This window comes from Oenanthe melanoleuca, chromosome 19 (genome assembly GCF_029582105.1).
Source record: "Oenanthe melanoleuca isolate GR-GAL-2019-014 chromosome 19, OMel1.0, whole genome shotgun sequence".
In the NCBI taxonomy this organism is placed as follows: Eukaryota; Metazoa; Chordata; class Aves; order Passeriformes; family Muscicapidae; genus Oenanthe; species Oenanthe melanoleuca.
Genome location: NC_079352.1, coordinates 7,041,037 through 7,058,514, shown reverse-complemented (window position 1 = coordinate 7,058,514; position 17,478 = coordinate 7,041,037). Strand labels below are relative to the sequence as shown.

The 17,478-nt window shown below is 38.4% G+C and overlaps 1 protein-coding gene across 2 annotated transcripts in view; it reads left to right on the top strand.

The window, feature by feature from the left end:
* Nucleotides 1–17,478, top strand: part of ZZEF1 (zinc finger ZZ-type and EF-hand domain containing 1) — a 56,242-nt gene that overhangs the window by 35,692 nt on the left and 3,072 nt on the right. The window contains exons 37-54 of one of the 2 annotated variants that reach the window (XM_056506991.1): nt 615–787; nt 1,321–1,459; nt 2,018–2,154; nt 2,580–2,857; nt 3,885–4,059; nt 4,572–4,704; nt 5,673–5,869; nt 6,423–6,542; nt 7,438–7,629; nt 7,986–8,086; nt 8,600–8,735; nt 9,703–10,062; nt 11,863–12,006; nt 12,867–13,035; nt 14,896–14,994; nt 15,731–15,896; nt 16,543–16,693; nt 17,176–17,247. In XM_056506991.1, the coding sequence (XP_056362966.1) occupies nt 615–787; nt 1,321–1,459; nt 2,018–2,154; nt 2,580–2,857; nt 3,885–4,059; nt 4,572–4,704; nt 5,673–5,869; nt 6,423–6,542; nt 7,438–7,629; nt 7,986–8,086; nt 8,600–8,735; nt 9,703–10,062; nt 11,863–12,006; nt 12,867–13,035; nt 14,896–14,994; nt 15,731–15,896; nt 16,543–16,693; nt 17,176–17,247 (2,942 nt within the window). Of the gene's footprint in view, nt 1–614; nt 788–1,320; nt 1,460–2,014; nt 2,155–2,579; nt 2,858–3,884; nt 4,060–4,571; nt 4,705–5,672; nt 5,870–6,422; nt 6,543–7,437; nt 7,630–7,985; nt 8,087–8,599; nt 8,736–9,702; nt 10,063–11,862; nt 12,007–12,866; nt 13,036–14,895; nt 14,995–15,730; nt 15,897–16,542; nt 16,694–17,175; nt 17,248–17,478 lie in introns of both variants that reach the window. The other variant, XM_056506990.1, reaches the window with a different exon arrangement.

Genomic DNA, 17,478 nt, shown 5'->3' with positions numbered 1-17,478 from the left:
CTTGGTGGAAAAATTTTTTGTTCTACATCTCTTGGGAAGAGATTTTTAACCATGCTTGTAGTATAAATTTCTATCAGTGGTGTTCATTAGTCTGGAAATGGGGGTTTCTGTAAACAAAGACCTACAGAAAATAGGGTTATAAAATAGGGACCTATTTTGAATGTATCAAAAATTCTAAACTAAAATTCAAATAAATTCACTGGTCACTTCTGTGAGCAGCTCTAATACAACTGAAATACCACCACCAAATATTTACACATGCTCAGTAATTGATCTGTTTGCAATATACAATTCTATTGTGCAAGTAGTCAGAAGACTGAAAAATAAGACGAATGTCATTTGCTGTTCATAATTTACTTTCTACTGCTTTCTTAAATTAAGACCTCTACCCCAATGGCATCCCTGAGGTGGAAGGTGTCACCATCTGTCCATCACTAGTATTTAATGGATCTATATAATCATGTGAGCTTGATAAAAACATGTTTTTGATGGAGTTAATGTTCAAAAGAAGTGTGTAAGAAGTTTGTAGTTCTCTTTTAAAGTGTTTCAGTTCTGCTTTTTGTCTGTCTTTCCACTCAACACCTAAATGATTTTCATAATTTTTTTGCTGGCAGGACTGAAAAATTCAGCTCTCCTCTGCATGTTACCAGAAGATGAGTCCTTCTCAGAGAGTGACACTGTTTCAGGCAGTCCTCCCACAGACAGTGCTCCAAAAAGTCATCCTGCTGATAGAGCAGGGAAGGGAAGAGATGAGAAACGCAGCACAGGCTCTCTGCTGCGTCGTGCTGTAAGTAGCTGTTATTTCCAGAACCCCTGGTATCAGATGTGTGATCTGATAATAAACATCTTCAGATGCTTAAACAGCCTATTCTGAATGTGGGACTGAAATAAGGGATAGCAATGATTTCATTTGTAGGTAAAAATTGGGGAACAAGGGGACGGTTGTTTTTTTTTTCATTAGATCTGGCTGATCAAAAACTTCTTGTTCTGAACTGATTCACAAAAGTGATGCAGGAGAGAAGCATGTCTTGTTCTTTGTGAAAGGGCTGTCATTTCCCTTGGTTGTTAGCACTCTTGAGTAGGAGTATGAGTTTCCTACAGTTTCATACAGTGTTTAAAACTATTATAGTGTAGTAATTTTATGCAGGGAGATATAAGCAAAATAAAAGAACATGAATGCATCAAGAAATTCTTCAATAAAAGGTTTTAGTACTCAAAGAAAAATGTTTGCCAAGTGCAGATGACTGAATTCTTTCCATGCTTGTTCCTGCAGGTATTACATATTGTTTTAATCTTTTAGTATTTCTGTTTTATTTTTAGGGGAAAGGAGATACTCACAAGGAAATCCAGTCTTCTGCAGAAGATAAAGTAGGGAAACAAGAAATTGAAATCAAAGCTGTCTCTGCAAAGAAAGCTGTTGTGAGACAAGAGTCTGTGGATGGGAATGATCCTGCAACAGGTAAAGAATCATTTCTCATTTTCCCTGTCACAGAAATACCACTGATCTGCAAACAAACAGCTGTCCTTTTTATTCCTAATCCAGTTTTGCATATTTTCAAATGTCTATGTCTGTTTTGTGAAAACCTGCCAGACATTGCTTTGAACAAATGCCTTGCAGTCTGTTTAAAGGAGTCTGGAAATTGGAGTAGATTTCCACAAGTATTTATCCATGTATGGAGATTATAGTCCCAGTTAGTCTAACACAACACTTGTGTGTTCTGATGCACTTGGAACCAGAAAATGTCTTATCCTGTTAAAGACTGGGATTGTAAGAAGTTTGATAGTTAAATGGATCTGTCTGTAGCATTGTCCTTTAGAGGTTTTTACTAGATGGTGTAAATTTCTTTACCTTCTGTTTCCATACACTTTTTAAAAGACTTTATTTTCAAATTGTAATAATTATTTTTATAATTTCTATTTATTTTTAGATTTGAATTATAAAAATTAAGCTATCACTTTCTTTTATTTTTAATGTCACTTAGGAGATTGTCTTACTTTTTTTTTATTTACAAAGCAGGTGACTCCCTCTCAGAGGATTCAATCCAAAAACCAACAGAGAAGGTTTTAATACCTAGCCAGGAAGAAGTTTTTGCTGAATGCTCTCAGAAGAGGATTTTGGGGTTGCTGGCAGCTATGTTACCACCTTTCAAATCAGTTAGTTCCTTTTACTTCCATCTGGGTAGTTTTCTAGGTGCACAAATAACATGAGTAAAATTCATAGGAATTAAATGTGGGATATGGGCCCATGTTGCTTACATGTTATGAAATGTGAATTAGAATGTCTTCTGACATTGACATCACTAAGGAATGTAAGGGCTTGCTCCTGGGTGGGGGGAGAGGGAAGGCAATTTTAATGTATCTGTAAAGTAGTGTCTTAATTGTTTAGCAGAGTTTAAATCTTCAGTTTGGCTTCACATGTCAGGTCACACTAAGAGGCCAATAACCAAAGTAGGAATGTAGTTTCTCATTCCTTCTGTCCCATTTGGAAGACCTTTAGAACAGAAGCTTTGCATGTGCTGACTTTGACTAAAACTCTAGTTTTCTTTTCCTGCCTCACTGAGATTTTTCTCTCTTCACAGGGCTCCACAATGTCTCTGATGAACCTGGAACAAATACTTCCCCTGATGTTTCATGTTGTAATCTCAAATGCTGGCCACCTGAATGAAACTTACCATTTAACCTTGGGACTCCTGGGCCAGTTAATCCTTAGGCTTATGCCTGCAGAAGTGGATGCTGCTGTGACTAAAATCCTTTCAGCCAAACATAATTTGTTTGTACCAGGAGATGGGTCTGCAGTGCCAGAGGGATGGAAGACAACTCATCTTCTGTTCAGTCTGGGAGCTGTGTGTTTGGACAGGTGCTTCTTACCTTAACCCTATTAGTTAATCTTTGCTGAACAGTAATTTCCTTTCATCTGTGCCTAATGCATAGAGACTTTTTAATAGAAAGGTAATTAAACCTGTACCCCTGGAAAGGGCTTAGCATCTGCAGCCTTTGTTGCAGTGAGAATCCTAATTTTCTTCCAGAAGAAGGCTGGCTGCTGAAGAGTGGCCCAATTCTGTGTGCTTATCTACACAGCATGTCATGGAGGAGGAAGTGGGGTTTGGAAACTGCAAGGAAAACCAAAAAGTCCATTATTTTTTGTGTGATATTAATTCTCTCACATTGTTACAAATCTCTAGTGTAACTTGGGAAAGGAGGAGGGTGTGTCACAGAATTATCACCAGTGCTGAATTCTGGATCTGGCCTTTTCTATGTAAGAGTATTTGAGACAAAGGTATTTTGTAGTAAAAGTGCACTGGAAACATCAGGGAGGGACAGATTTTGAAGATCCTGAGAAAGCTCTCAAGCATTTTGAGATTAATGTCATGCCTGTTATTTTTTATTGTAGCTGTGTCTTACAGAGAGGGGTTCATAAAATAGAAAAGCATATGAAATCTACAGACAGAATATCCAGAGCATAAGCTAAGGGAAAGGATTTTCTCAAAAACTAACTTTATTGTAAGAGACCAGTCCCTGTAGGTTATTTGTGTGATTCACAGAGTGAGCAGGTGGTCACATACATGGGAAATAAACCTCTTACTGCCATGCAAATAGAAACTTCTGAGTTCTAAACTAAAATTCAGAGTTAACAGTGGCAGTGTTCGGGCACACTTTGATTTGGGACCCTCTCAAAAAACATAATAGTATTTATGCTTTATGGAAAACAAAGCAGAATTCATGTGTAAGCTGGCATGAAAGCTTCAAGTATTTGGAAGAGCAGTTCTGTAATAATTTGAAAGCTGTGAATTTGAAAGGCAGATGACCAGTGACATGCTGCCTTGAGGAAGAACTGCAGGTAGGTGTGCAGCCAGCCTCCTGCAGCAGCCTGCTCTGTCTTGCAGCCGTGTGGGTCTGGACTGGGCGAGCTCCATGGCAGACATCCTTCGCTCCCTGAACGCCTCTGCACAGTGGCACCAGGTCATTGCTGCCTTCACTGACCACTGCATTAAGCAGCTGCCCTTCCAGCTAAAGCACACCAACATCTTCACTTTGTTGGTGCTGGTTGGCTTTCCTGAGGTAAGTGGCCTGTCAGTCCTAAAGGAAAGAAAATTGGTTAAAGCTTTTATGTATCTCTTTCTAAATACTATGGATTCCATCAACCTTTATAAACTCTCAAAACCTGGTGTGTATCAGAGTTCACCTCTTTCCACTTGTGCACAATTAATGTTGATGTAATGAAAAATAATGAGTTGTTTTTACCTGGCATTTCTTTGGATGCTGCTTACAACTGCTACAAGCAAACCAGCTTCATTTGTTCCAGTATCTAACAGGACTTTTATACAAGTAAAACAATCCATTCTCCATCTTGATGTTTATAACTGATATATTGCCTGTGCAACATTAAGTTGGTTGTTGTAGATATTTCTTTTATAGACTCAAACTTCCATTTTCTAAAGATCAGCAAATACCAGGCATCAAGCAGTGGTTCAGTTAAAAAATACAATAGGAAAATAAGCAAATGTAACCAATATAAGACATGGCTGTGCATTTGTAAAGAAGTTCTAACTGAAGTTGTGCTGCTGTTTCAGGTGCTGTGTATGGGCACTCGTTCTGTGTACATGGACAATGCTAATGAGCCTCATAATGTGATCATCCTGAAGCACTTCACTGAGAAGAACAGGGCAGTGGTTGTAGACATCAAAACCCGAAAGAGAAAAACAGGTTCTGTGACATTTTTGTTTTATCAGAGAATCACAGAGTATTTCCTTACAGTTTGTTATGGATACCCAAAAGCAAATGTTAACTAGGCCACTGTGCAGATCTGCAGAGTTTGAATTCCATTATTACCAAGTTGTCTGACTTTCTGCTCATAGGTTACCAAACTCTGCTTTCAGGTCACTGAAGCTTCTGCAGTAATTATTTCAATTATCTTTGTTCAGAAAATTATTTAGAAAACTGGTGAGACCATTCTGTTAATTGATAAATCTCAGAAATAGGCTTTTGATGAAAATAAAGCAGTTGTTTCTGTTTCCAGATTTGTGTAGTACCTGTGTCTTATGCTTTACAAATCTGTGCTTAATGTTTTAGAACAATTGCTAATTTAAAAAAAGTTTGGATGTCCATAAATTTGAGACCAAGTGAAACATTTAATGTATAACAAATCAGTTGGGATTTTAGGAGCAAGGGCTTTTCTCTTTGTATGACCTAATATTGTAAAGTTAATAAAGCAAAGGTTGTCCTAAGATTTGACTACTGAAGCTGTGTAAAAGGCATTTGGAAAAGTCAACAGGCTAAACCACGTTTTGATATTGAAGAAAGATTTGAATATAAAAGCTTTTCTTTTTGTTTAATTGTTGACATTTTAAACAGTAAGACCAGCAATATTTATTTCATCATATCAATTGCAGGTCAGAATTTTCCCTGTTTTAATTGTAAAATACAACATGTGCAAGCTTTGCATGCTATACTGCTAATGTGCAAACATGTGCTGTTGCCAGAAGTGACCTGGGGATTTTTAACTTGTACTGAAAAATGAAATACTTTCTTGACTGTTCAGGGAATCTGATATAATTTTTGTATAAGATCTTTATTAGAACATAATTAATGTAAGGATGTCTCATATCTACTAAGAGATGACTCTGCAACATTTTCATGTAAACCTAGTTAATTGTGTTTTTTCTCTCCTGTAGTGAAAGACTATCAGTTGATTCAGAAATGTGGGCAAGAAGGCAGTGACTCCCAGACCCAGCTGAGACAGTACCTGCAGCACTTTGTCCTCATCTCCACCCACCTCCTGCAGACCAGCATGGACAGCAGCTATGCTGAGGCAGTGGAAACAACCTGGGTCTTGTCACTGGCTCTAAAGGGGCTTTACAAAACTCTGAAGGTACCTGAAATAAAAATTGATGTTCTGCCCTGGGTATAGGAACTTGGATATTGACTGAGCACACTGGGGAATTACTACAAGGGCATTTTTCTCACAGCTGGATCCCTTTATTCCTGGTCTGTAGGGGGTTGGAAATGTTGCTGGCCTTTAAATAGCTTTTGTGAGTCTGAGCTGGAAGTTGTTTTGCTTCTCCTCTGTGGGGGCCAGCCATTCAGGAGAGCTCAGGGAGAAATTCCTAGAGATCACATTTTATGGAGTGAAGCTCACTCCTGAAATATTTGAAGAGGAATTTTTTTCTTTTTGTTTTTTTTTGACTGTCAGATCCAAACAGATACTCAGTTACTACTCTGTGCACATCATAGATGATCCCCATAGATGATCCTTAGGGGATCTGAAGTGGAGATTTTTATTTCAGAGAAATGAAAGGAAAAGATTCCCAGTGTAGTTCATCTGGGCAGGAAATTAAATTCGAGGCTGTGTGACAAGGCCTTGCAAGCACTGTGATGCATTGTTCCTTTTTTATATTTATTTGTGTGTGTGTCTATGTATGCAGATTCATGGCTTTAAGGAGATCCAGTCTGCCTTTCTTCAGTCTGGTTTGCTCAAACTTCTAGTGAAGAAGTGTAGCAAAGGAACTGGCTTCAGTAAGACTTGGCTTCTCCGAGACTTGGAGGTAAGAAAAGTGACATTTTGTTAAAAGTCAGGCTTCACACAGTGGCATGAAAGGTTATGGCAGTACACTGCCCTCCTGGGGACTCAAGATTATCTCTAATTAGCCTCCAAAAAAATATTCACTTAACTCTATCCCTGAATCTGCCTCCTTCTGTCCATCATAATCATGTGGATAATAGACTAAATTCTTTCAAGCAGGAGCTGATTTTCACTAATCTGATTTTATTTGAAAAGAAATTTGCAGGATGAGACATTACTCACCTACTCAGATTGTTTTATGGATTTAATTTAGACTGTTCTTAAAAATTCCATTCTTCAATTTAGAAAATAAAGAAAAGCATGACTTGCACAAGGTTTTGCTGCAGTGCAGGTGGGGAGATCAATGCACACATGGGCATATTGTTTCACAGTGATTGTTAATTGCTGAAAGATAAGTGTGGTTCAGCTGTTAGTTATGTTTTATCTTTGGCAGGAGTTGTGTTAGTTCATTTTTAGGACTGTGATGTAGCCAAAGGGCTGGTTTCAAAGGAGAAGGGTGTGTAGGGGCATCATTGGCATTTTGGTGATAGTCACCTTTGCTCTGTTTTTGTCTTGGAATCTTCAAATCTTTGTTGTACTGAAATGGTTAAATAATTACTTTCTCAACTTTCTTTGCACTTGCAGCTAATCACTGAAGTTGTCTTTGCAGCAGCATAGAAGGTGTAACTCATTAGTGAAGTGGGAAATGGTTTTGTTTTGTGTTTTGGGTTTTTTTTTTATTTTTAGGTGTGCTTCTTTGTAAAATAGGATGTGATAAGTACTGTGCATGTCTGATAACGTTCCTCTAAGATGCTGATTGCAAATAAACTAATAATACCTACAGCTGTCACACCATATGCTGCCTTTTTTCTGTGTAGATTTTGTCAATAATGCTGTATTCCTCAAAGCAAGATATCAGTTCCCTGGCTGAACAGGAGGATACTGAACTGGAAGACAGGGAACAAGATCAAGATGTGGAGCAGCAGCCTGTTGTTGCTCCTGTTGACTCAGAGCAGAACAAACTTGATCCTCTGGAGGGCCTGGATGAAGCCACCAAAATATGCTTCTTGGTATTTAAATTAGTTTACCTCCTTTTGGGTAAATGTGCATTTGCTAGTTGCATAAAACATTTGGTAATTCATATGTTGTTTTTCTTCTAAATTTATAGAGTATGTGTCTATGATTTCAATACATCATTCTTTAAAGATATTAAAATAGAACTGCAGTAATGAATGCTACAAAATCATTATGCAGTGTTTTGCTAAATTGCTTCTCATTATTATTAATCCAGATACTAAGTTCATGAATTCTCTACCCACAAAGTGGAAAACAATGTCTAAATCATCCTTAAAGAAATTCCATCTTTCTTTTCCGCCTCTAATGTGCTTTTGGGGTTTTTTTTCTTTTTTTTTTGCTCCTTGCTCAGATGACACACGATGCACTTAATGCACCTCTCCACATTCTTCGAGCCATGTATGAGTTGCAGATGAAAAGAACAGATTCTTTTTTCCTGGAGGTTCAAAAGAGGTATGTGAAAGTCTGGCTCCAGCAGAGAAACAGTGGTGGGGAAAAATCTAAAATCCTCTCAGTGCTGAATAGAAATTCTTCCAAGGATAAGATTTGGTTTTCATGTGTGAAAAAGTAAGGAAACAAACTCCTGCTAAGTTGTATTTATGGAAGAAAGTCACCATGTTCTGAAACACATCACATGCTCTTTTCTGTGGGGTAGCTCCCATATGAAGATCCACTGTGGCTCTGGATTCTGTGAACTGAGGAAGAGTCAAGAGCTCACATGTGGCTTCTGGTACTCAAAGCATCTCACAGAGACACCATGTTCTCACAGAAATGAGTGATTTTGTAACATTTAAATCCTACAGCTTGTTAGAACAGGGGAACAGTTAACATGATAAAAATAGGCAGAGTTGAATCTTTCCAAAACAGAAGGTGGGAAGATTTAATTTGCATTTAATTGCCCTAATTGAGTTTGCATTACTTTGGAAACACATTTGTGTATTTTTGATGTTCCTTTGCTCTGCTCAGGTTTGATGGGGATGTGATCACCACGGACGAGAGGATCCGGACGCTGGCTCAGAAGTGGCAGCCCAGCAAACGCCTGAGGCTGGAGGAGCAGAGTTCCAAGGCAGTGGACACAGATATGATCATCTTACCCTGTTTGGTATGGACAAACCATACAAACTGGAACAATTGGAAAATAATGAATTTTGGCAATCAGTAGTTTCTGTTTAGTAACTTTAAACCTCAGAATTTTTTAATACAACTGAAATAATCTGTTGTCAATGTTTTATGTCAAAATGAGTGAGCAGGTACAAGAAGCAAGTATTTCTTCCATGTTATTCCTTCCTTAAGGAAGTGAAACTTGATTCCCAGGTCAGGAGAACAAATTGTGATTGCAGGCTGTTATTTCCTCCCCTTACACAAGAGAGATTGTATCTCATTGCAGTAAGCTTATGCCATGCTACTGTTTTACCATATCATTGTTATCTTACAGTAAGTTCAGCAGAACAAGGAAGCAATGAATTTATCTTGTAAAGTAGACACTGCACTCATAAGCTTTAGGTTTTGTATTCAATAACAGGGTCCCCCAGCTGTCCTTTATTTTGAGGGCTCACTCCTGGCCATGTGGTGTCACCAGCACAGCTGTTTATCAGTTGCATGGCAAAGGGGAAGGAGCTTCCTGAAGCAGTTTCATGTGATTATAAGAAAAAAATAGACCTTTCAATAGCTTATACGGAGGCTGTGAAATACCCATGCCTGGAAAGTGTCCAAACTTTAATGGACAAAGCCCTGGTTTTGAAGTTATCTAAGCCTTAAGTCAAATTTGGACCAAAAGTCCCTCCCAGCTTGTCTCATTTCAGGGCACTTGGTAGCTTTACCTCTGTAGGTGAGCTTCAGTTAACACCTCTGGTTAGAATTCTAACTGCTGTTTCCACAAATGCATGAGTGAATAGTGAAGTTTGTAGACATAAACAGTGTTTCTTAGGAAATCTGTAGCTGTGTGAGAGATCCCACTTTTGTGGGGTTTTTGGCAAATTCATTTGTAAATTCAGCTTGCAAACAAATCCATACATAAGGCAGTAAATTATTGACAGCCTGTTTTCAAACTTGCATCTCTCTTGTTGCAGTCAAAGCCTGTACTCTGTGATAAAGCAACAGAAGAAACCAATCCTGTTGCCCAGAAGCTCATCACCAACACAGAGAGTGACCTGCAGCTCAGCTATGCCAAGCAGCGCCGCACCAAGAGCTCCATCCTCCTGCACAAGGAGCTGGACTCCAGGAGCAAAAAGGCTGTGAGGGAATACCTGTATCGTGTCAATGAGGCAATTGCAGTTCTGTATGCCAGGCATGTGCTGGCATCCTTGTTAGCTGAGTGGCCTGATGATGTGGCAATCAATGAGGAAATCCTAGATCTCAGTGGCCCAGCCCATATGACATACATCCTGGACATGCTGATGCAGCTAGAGGAGAAGCAGCTATGGGAGAAGGTAAGTGGATTTCACTTAGACGTGTGAACAAAACCTGTGCCTACATGCCATGAGACTGACTAACAAAAATACTTGCAGTTGGTTTTTACAACTAAATTGAAACTCCAACATTTAAATTAGTTCTGAGAAAACAGTTGGAATCTGTCAGTGTCTTGATGTGCTGATCTTGTTAACAGAAAATGGAAAAACTAGCTGTGTAGAGAGAACTCTTTCAGTAATGAAAGAGAAATTGGTAAAATTGGCAGTCTGTTTTGAAAACAGGCAATCTAGATGGTAATCTAGAGAAACTGGTAAAATAGGCAGTGCCTTCTAAAAGCTGCTTTTTTTTAGATCTCAATGTGTATATTGTAATACCTGCTACTCCACTGATGAGCTGGTGGTGGAAGTGATCTTGGAATTACAATAGAATGTTGTAATGAAAGTGTCAGCTCAAGGCTTCACAGCAGTCAAAGCAAATTAAGTGAAGAGAATCTTCAAAGAGGCAATGAAAAATAAAGCAGAAGGCATTGGTATGCCACTGAACCAATACTATGCACTCTTTTGGACTGCAGTGACTCTCTCATCTCATTAAAAAATTAATAGAAGATGCAGTACAACTGCAAGAGGCCTAGAGAAGAATGGCAGGGATTATTGCAGCCATGAATAACTTCAATATGAGGAACCAACTGGTTTTCTTCATTCTGGATCTTTCCCCTGTGGGGCATTGAGGGAGAAGGAGTAATGGAAAAGTCTGTTCCTCTTTCTCTGTAGATTTAAAGCAGTAAATAGCATACAAAAGTTAAGAGCAAGTATTATTCACTGACCCTCCCAGTAAGAAAACAAAGGAGTGTCAGATTAAGGTAATAAGTGGCAGGTCCAAAACAAACCAAAAGAACAGGTTCTTGACACAGTAAGTCATGGAAATTGTTGCCCCAGGGTGTTTTTATGGGTTCAGAAAAGGGCAGGATGAACTGATAGAATAAAATCTATTAAGGCATATTAAATGAAAAAGCCTAGCCTTTGTCTTAGGCAAAGAGTGCATCCAGGGAACTCTGCTGCATGCTGCCTTCGTTTTTTAAACTCTTTTTCCCAAGAAATCAGTTTTTGGTGAATTTGCTGGGCTGAACTGGTGTATTATATATTATAGGAATAGTTAAGAGATGGCAGGTGAAGGCATGGAATTTGTTGCTCTGATGACCTGAAAGGGCCTCAAGTAACAGAATTCCCAATTCAGGGCTTTTATGCACTGCTATAAACATAAGAAAAAGTGAGACTCAGGTAGTTCTGAATTATATTTTGTGTGTCCTGATAGATTAAAGGACATTTTTGGGTAGTTTAAAACACACAGGACTTGCATCTGCTGCTTTCAAAACTTCAGCCATTGATACCTTATAATTTCTTCTTATGCACAGAGTTGTACTTTTTTATTTGAAGGCTGAAATATATGACATATTCTATTCAAATCAAAACCTGTAGGTATAGAAGGTGCCTGTATAGTATGGTAAAAAAGTTGTTTATCTCACTTGATTACAGCTTTGATTCCTGGATTAGCCTTGATCCTAGTAGTTGTGTGAAGAGACTTAGCCAATATCTGTCAGGTTTTTATCAAATAAAGAATGAAAATCTAGAACAGAGGACAGAGTGAAATCTTTTGTGCTTATGGAGGCATCATTTGTGAATTTATCTTGTTTCTTGCTGATACTTGATTCCCTCTTTCAAAATACTGTGTGGCTGGACATGACTCATGTCAGCCATCAGCATGACAGTTGTAAATGTTCTTTTGTCAGTAAATTGTATTTACATGAGGCTTCTCCTCACCAGATTCTCCAGAAAGTGCTGCATGGCTGCAAGGAGAGCATGCTGGGGACCATGGCCCTGACAGCCTGTCAGTTCATGGAGGAGCCAGGGATGGCAGTGCAGATGAGGGAATCTCAGCATCCTTACAACAACAATACCAACTTTGAGGTAAGGCAGCCATGGATTGCAGAGCATGGCTTGGAGCTGAAATCACCCAGGGCTTAGAGCAGAAGCCTCTCAAAGTTCCAATGGGTACCTGTGCTTGAAGTACTTCTGCCTGAAGCACCTGTGAAGTCTGTTCAGTCTTGCTTGGAAAAGGCTGATGTCAGATAGCTCAGGCCTTGCCCTGCATAGAAACATGTCCAATCAGGCACTTTAATGTAATTCTAATTCAATCATATGAAAAGTGCATCACTTAGATCATTTTACTGTGCATGTATCTGAAGCAGATCAGATTTGTAAATAGTTTCAAGGCCTTAATGATCAAGTGTTTCTACCCTTCCTTCCAAAGATTTGTTTCAGTTGGCCTGGTTCTCCCTTGTGCTGTTAGATGAAAGGAGGAGTGGTGTCTTTTTTCTTGCATTTCTCATTCTAAACTCTTTCCCTGACACAAACAGTTTCTTCTCTTGATACTGTTTGAAAGCATTTTTCTGATATAGTTTGGTAGAGTAATTATTGCCTCTGGGCAGTCTCGAGATTTTTAATTTCCCTGCTTCTCTGACTCTGATTTTTATATTTAAAATGCATATAAGCCCTTAGGTTCTGGCAGTGAGATCAATATCAGCAACAATTACTGCTTTTGAAAAAGGAAAGCATTGCTGGCAATTAATTTTTCATGATTAATAGCTAATGTGGACAATAGGTCATGTTTTACATTTGTTTAAATTAGCTCTGGGTAAAAATATCAAAGAGTTTTTTACTCACAGAGATGCTGTAGCATTTTTTATATTTCCCTTGTTTGTATGATGAAAGTTAAGTGGGTTCTGGGCAATACAGTGTGACACAAAACTCCTGTGTTTATTCCTCAGGATAAAGTTCACATTCCTGGTGCTATCTACCTCTCCATCAAGTTTGACTCCCAGTGTAACACAGAGGAGGGCTGTGATGAGCTGCTCATGTCCAGCAGCAGTGACTTCCAGCAGGACAGGCACAGCTTCAGTGGCTCTCCACAGAAATGGACTGACTTTGAGCTTCCAGGTGAATGCACTGATTCAAGGTTATCTAGGATATTTATGTAGGATATTTATATAGGATATTGCTGGGGCTCCTGAGAGAAGCTCCTGATGAGTTCAATGTGGATGTTCCTGAGATGTGCAGGAAAAGAGCCAATTCTTTCCTTGTCCCACTCTGTTTGCTCTGACGTGCTGCTCTTGCATTTGTTTCTGAAAAGTGGCTTATCTGTTGTTGTGCTGTGACCTTTTCTTTCCACCCCTCAGTCAAAGCATGCACTCAGCTACTGGAAACAAATTTGATCTTGATTCTGTTCCAGCACAGTCCTTGTTCTGCACGATATTCTCTTACATTGTTTATGCCCTGTCTTACTTTCCACAGGAAACACATTTTTTTATTTAAAAAAAAAAGAAATATATGCTTATCTCTGTCTCCATGCTCTGCTGCTGCTCTGAGCAAAGAGAGCCAGTGCCAGCACCTTTGGCTTTGGCTGCCAGCTGCACTCTGGATTCTCTAAGCACATTTGTGAGAGCACAGTGAGGAGCAGTGGCCAGGGAGCTCAAGTCCCCTGCTTCTGATTTTAACTGTTTTAACCCACTGAGCATGGGGGTGCTGCAGGAAGTTCTTGATTTCAAGGACTGTCAGCACCTGTGAAGAAATTTAGGAGATTTCTTAGCAAACCAGTTTGGGTTACAAGGTGCTGTTTTTAGGTTACAAGGTGCTAGCTAAAAGCAGATGTGTGTTCTGTAGGAATATTTGAGATTTTTGTGAACTTCTGTCTTCGTTTCCCTCCCTAATAGTTGCTGAGGTTTGCCAAGGAGCTGAACTTTGAAGCCCATTGTTTAGAGCAGCCTTGGCTTTGAAACTTGAGTTTCACCCAGTGGAAGTTCATTTCTAACCAAGGCTGGTTGGATAAAGGCTCTTGATTCCAGCAGGTTTTAGCTGAAACATTTAAAGGCTTCTGGGCTTTTCATTTGATTGAAAAGCTTTCTCCTATGAGTAGGAGAGAACACTGTCTATTTCAGGAAATTTCTACAAACCAACACACCATTTCATGATAAAAATGGAAATTTTTTTATAGTTATTTTCATTTTAAATCCTAAAAAATGTTTTCAAAATTTTTCTTGTTCGTGAAACTTTGAAAATTCTGCTTCCCAATGAAATCTAGCCTGCTTGTCCCAGACTGATAGGCTTTTTCATAGGGTAGAAAGGTATTTTAAGTTTTAACAGCTCTAGTATTATAGAGCACAGTAGGTAAGAAGATGTTTTGTGTAGTGTAACAGCCAACTACCAGGATTTATGCTATAGTGGCAAAAAACCTTTTGAATTTTTTTTGCCTGATTGTAAAGTGATCAAATGTTTTAATAGTCCTTCTATTTTTAAGTAGATTAAATATTTTTAAGTGATTAAGTTTAACAGTTTTTTCCCTTGAAGTAAAAATGTTCAATTTAATTTTCTGACATGTAAAAATTTTACTTTCAAATATTTTATATCTTTTGTCCAATGAATTTAAGTGTTGTAAAAAGCTTGGCTACCTGTATAGAGGTTGTTGTTTCATAAATCATAACTGATCCAGTAACACAACTGGAAAAGTGAAAGTTACATATGCAGAATATGGAGTTTCTTTAATTTCCTCTATTTAGTTGTCAAAAATGTAAAAGGCATTATCCTTCCTATCCAGTATCTTTAGACAGGGGAAACCATTGTGGTTTCCTCTTTGTCAGCTGTTCTTTTTTGCTTCATAATTACCAAAAAATAAAAGACCACCTCTCTTGAATGAAGACATCTAGCATAAAATAATTTCAGACTTTTCATTTAAATTGTATTTGAGATGGCAAAACAAACTGAGAAATAGTACTGTGGGCTTTCTTCCTTCCCTGAACACAGGAGACACACTCTACTACAAATTTACTTCTGACATGAGCAACACCGAGTGGGGTTATAAGTTTACAGTGACAGCAGGTCATCTGGGAAGGTTTCAGACAGGTAAGAGATGCTCAGAATGTATTGAAAATGGCCTTTTAAAATAATTTTTCTCAACTTTGAGAGACCTGTGGTTGTCCCTTTTCCTTGACTTAGAATTTGCAATCATTGTCTTAGTTTTGATCAGTTTTGTTCAAGTTGAAACTCAAGTGATTTCCTCTTATTTCCTGTGATTTTGGGGTAGAAACACAAAATCTTCACAGAGACTTGGACATTACAATTATAATAATCCAAACTCTCATTATATGATAGTAATTACAGAGTATTTAGTAAACACTCCAGGATGCTGTAATTGGAAACAGAAATAGTGGTAATTGCATTTTTCAGAAGTGGTTATCCATTAAAATAGAATAGTTCTGGGTCTAATTACTAGCATAAGAGGTTTTGTTAGTTTATATTAGAGTTTAAATATTTTTAATGAAATTGAGGCTGGTGGATATTTTCTACCATCAAAACTCTACTGCATGTCGTGTAATAGGGAGGGCCTGTGTTTAGTTTACCTTATTTGGGCAGAAATTTAATTTTGGATGTGATTCTTTCTAATTTTTATGTGAGTTTTGCCTCAGAAAAGAGTTGCAATGTCAGGATGTAATCTAGAGTTGTCTCAGATTTTTGATTGGTATTTTAATTCAATATTTCTGCCTTACAATATTTGGTGTATAGAGAAAACTGATGATATGAACAGAATGTGTCCCTACAAAACTGACCAGCTGTTTGAATTTTTTTTTTTTTCCCCCAGGGTTTGAAATTCTAAAGCAGATGCTGTCTGAGGAAAGGGTCATTCCTCACCTTCCACTGGCCAAAATCTGGGAGTGGCAGGTGGGAGTGGCATGTCGCCAGACCGGGCACCAGCGGCTCAAGGCCATCCACCTGCTCCTGAAGATAGTGCAGTGCAGCAGCCAGGGGTGAGTGCTCCAAGGGCAAGGGAACAAACAGACACTCATCTCATACTCTTTTGAAGCAAAAAACCCTGTGATTTGAAACAGGTATTCTTAATTTGCCTGTCAGATGCAAATTACAGTGCTTCGGTAGCAGAAATGTTTTACTCTCTCTTCTCTCCTGGCCTTTAAAGAAACCTGTGAATTCAAATGTCATTGTAAAGAAAAAAACATCATCACAAAACAGGACAAAGGTAGATTTCAATTAATTTTCTAAATATTAATAAATTTCTAAATTCCTAGAAATTTATTCTCTTTGTATTAGTTATACTGCAGAATTAAGGTAAGGATGAAATAATAACTTGGTGAAGTGATGATTTGATACCCAGTAAAGTAAATAGCTTTTAAGTTAATATTTTTAGTTGTACCATTAAGTCTGTAATTGAATTTTAGAAGGGATATATGTCCTTTAGCTTACGTATGGCATGAATATTTCTAGATGCAAGAGCATTTAGCAAAGTGTTTTTTTATTTTTAACTGTCACAAATGTATGGTTTTGTTCCCTTAAATTTGATTTGATTTTGGTTTTCCCCCCACCTCCCCATTCCCAGAAATGGGCATGGTGGTTACTCACTATTCTATCATGATTTCATTTAAATTACTTTTTTTTCAGGGACTGTGACCTCACCTTACTGAAGCCACTTTGGCAGCTTTTCACCCATATGGAAAACAACTCATGTAATGACACAGCCAAGCCTGGTATTCTCCTTCCTCTTCATCGTGCACTGGCAGAACTCTTCTTTGTGACAGAAAACAGAGTTACTGTAAGCAGTTCCTGTCTTTTATCCCTCCTCTCCTCAGTGCTGGGAATGACAGAATTCAGTGTTACACTCAATGCACTTTTCCTTTATCCATCAGAGCTACACAAACATTAGCAACTTTCACTTCTAAATTCTAATTAGAGGGGAATTCTGTTACCTTATCCATCATTGGATTTTAAGTAATAGTCATGACTATTAAGGCCCTAAAGCCACTGTTTGTTCTGAGAGGAATTCTAGTTTAATAATTAATTTAAAGGTATTTGCATGTGGTTTTTGTTGAGTTGGTTTTAAACTTTGAATACTAGCAGTGTCATGAGCTCATTTTTGATATCACAAGCTGTGCTCTAGTCTGGGAGAGTCTGGTGTGCAGTTCTGATACCTTTGCTTCTTGGGGACTGCTCTAATGATCAGCATTTTAATGTTAATGAGTAGATTATCACCTTTGGTAGAAACATTGGTGTTCATTGCATGTTTTCTGGCTGCAGGAGCTTGGATCTCTACAGGAGTATTTGCTTGCCTTAAATACTGAAGATCATCTTCATCGCTGCACAGCACAGGTAGGATTGCACAGCCCCAGGGCTGGCTGGGTCTGGGATCTCTGTGGCAGACACTCAATGAGTTCTCATTGCCCAGTGGAGTTTATAAAGGACATATTAATGTACTTGGCCATTACAGTACCTTGACAGCCTCTGAAAGCTGTGAGTGAGCTATGCACAAATGCTTTTCTAGGATATTGGGAAGGAATTCTTTCCCATGAGGGTAGTGAGGCCATGGCACAGGCTTCCCAA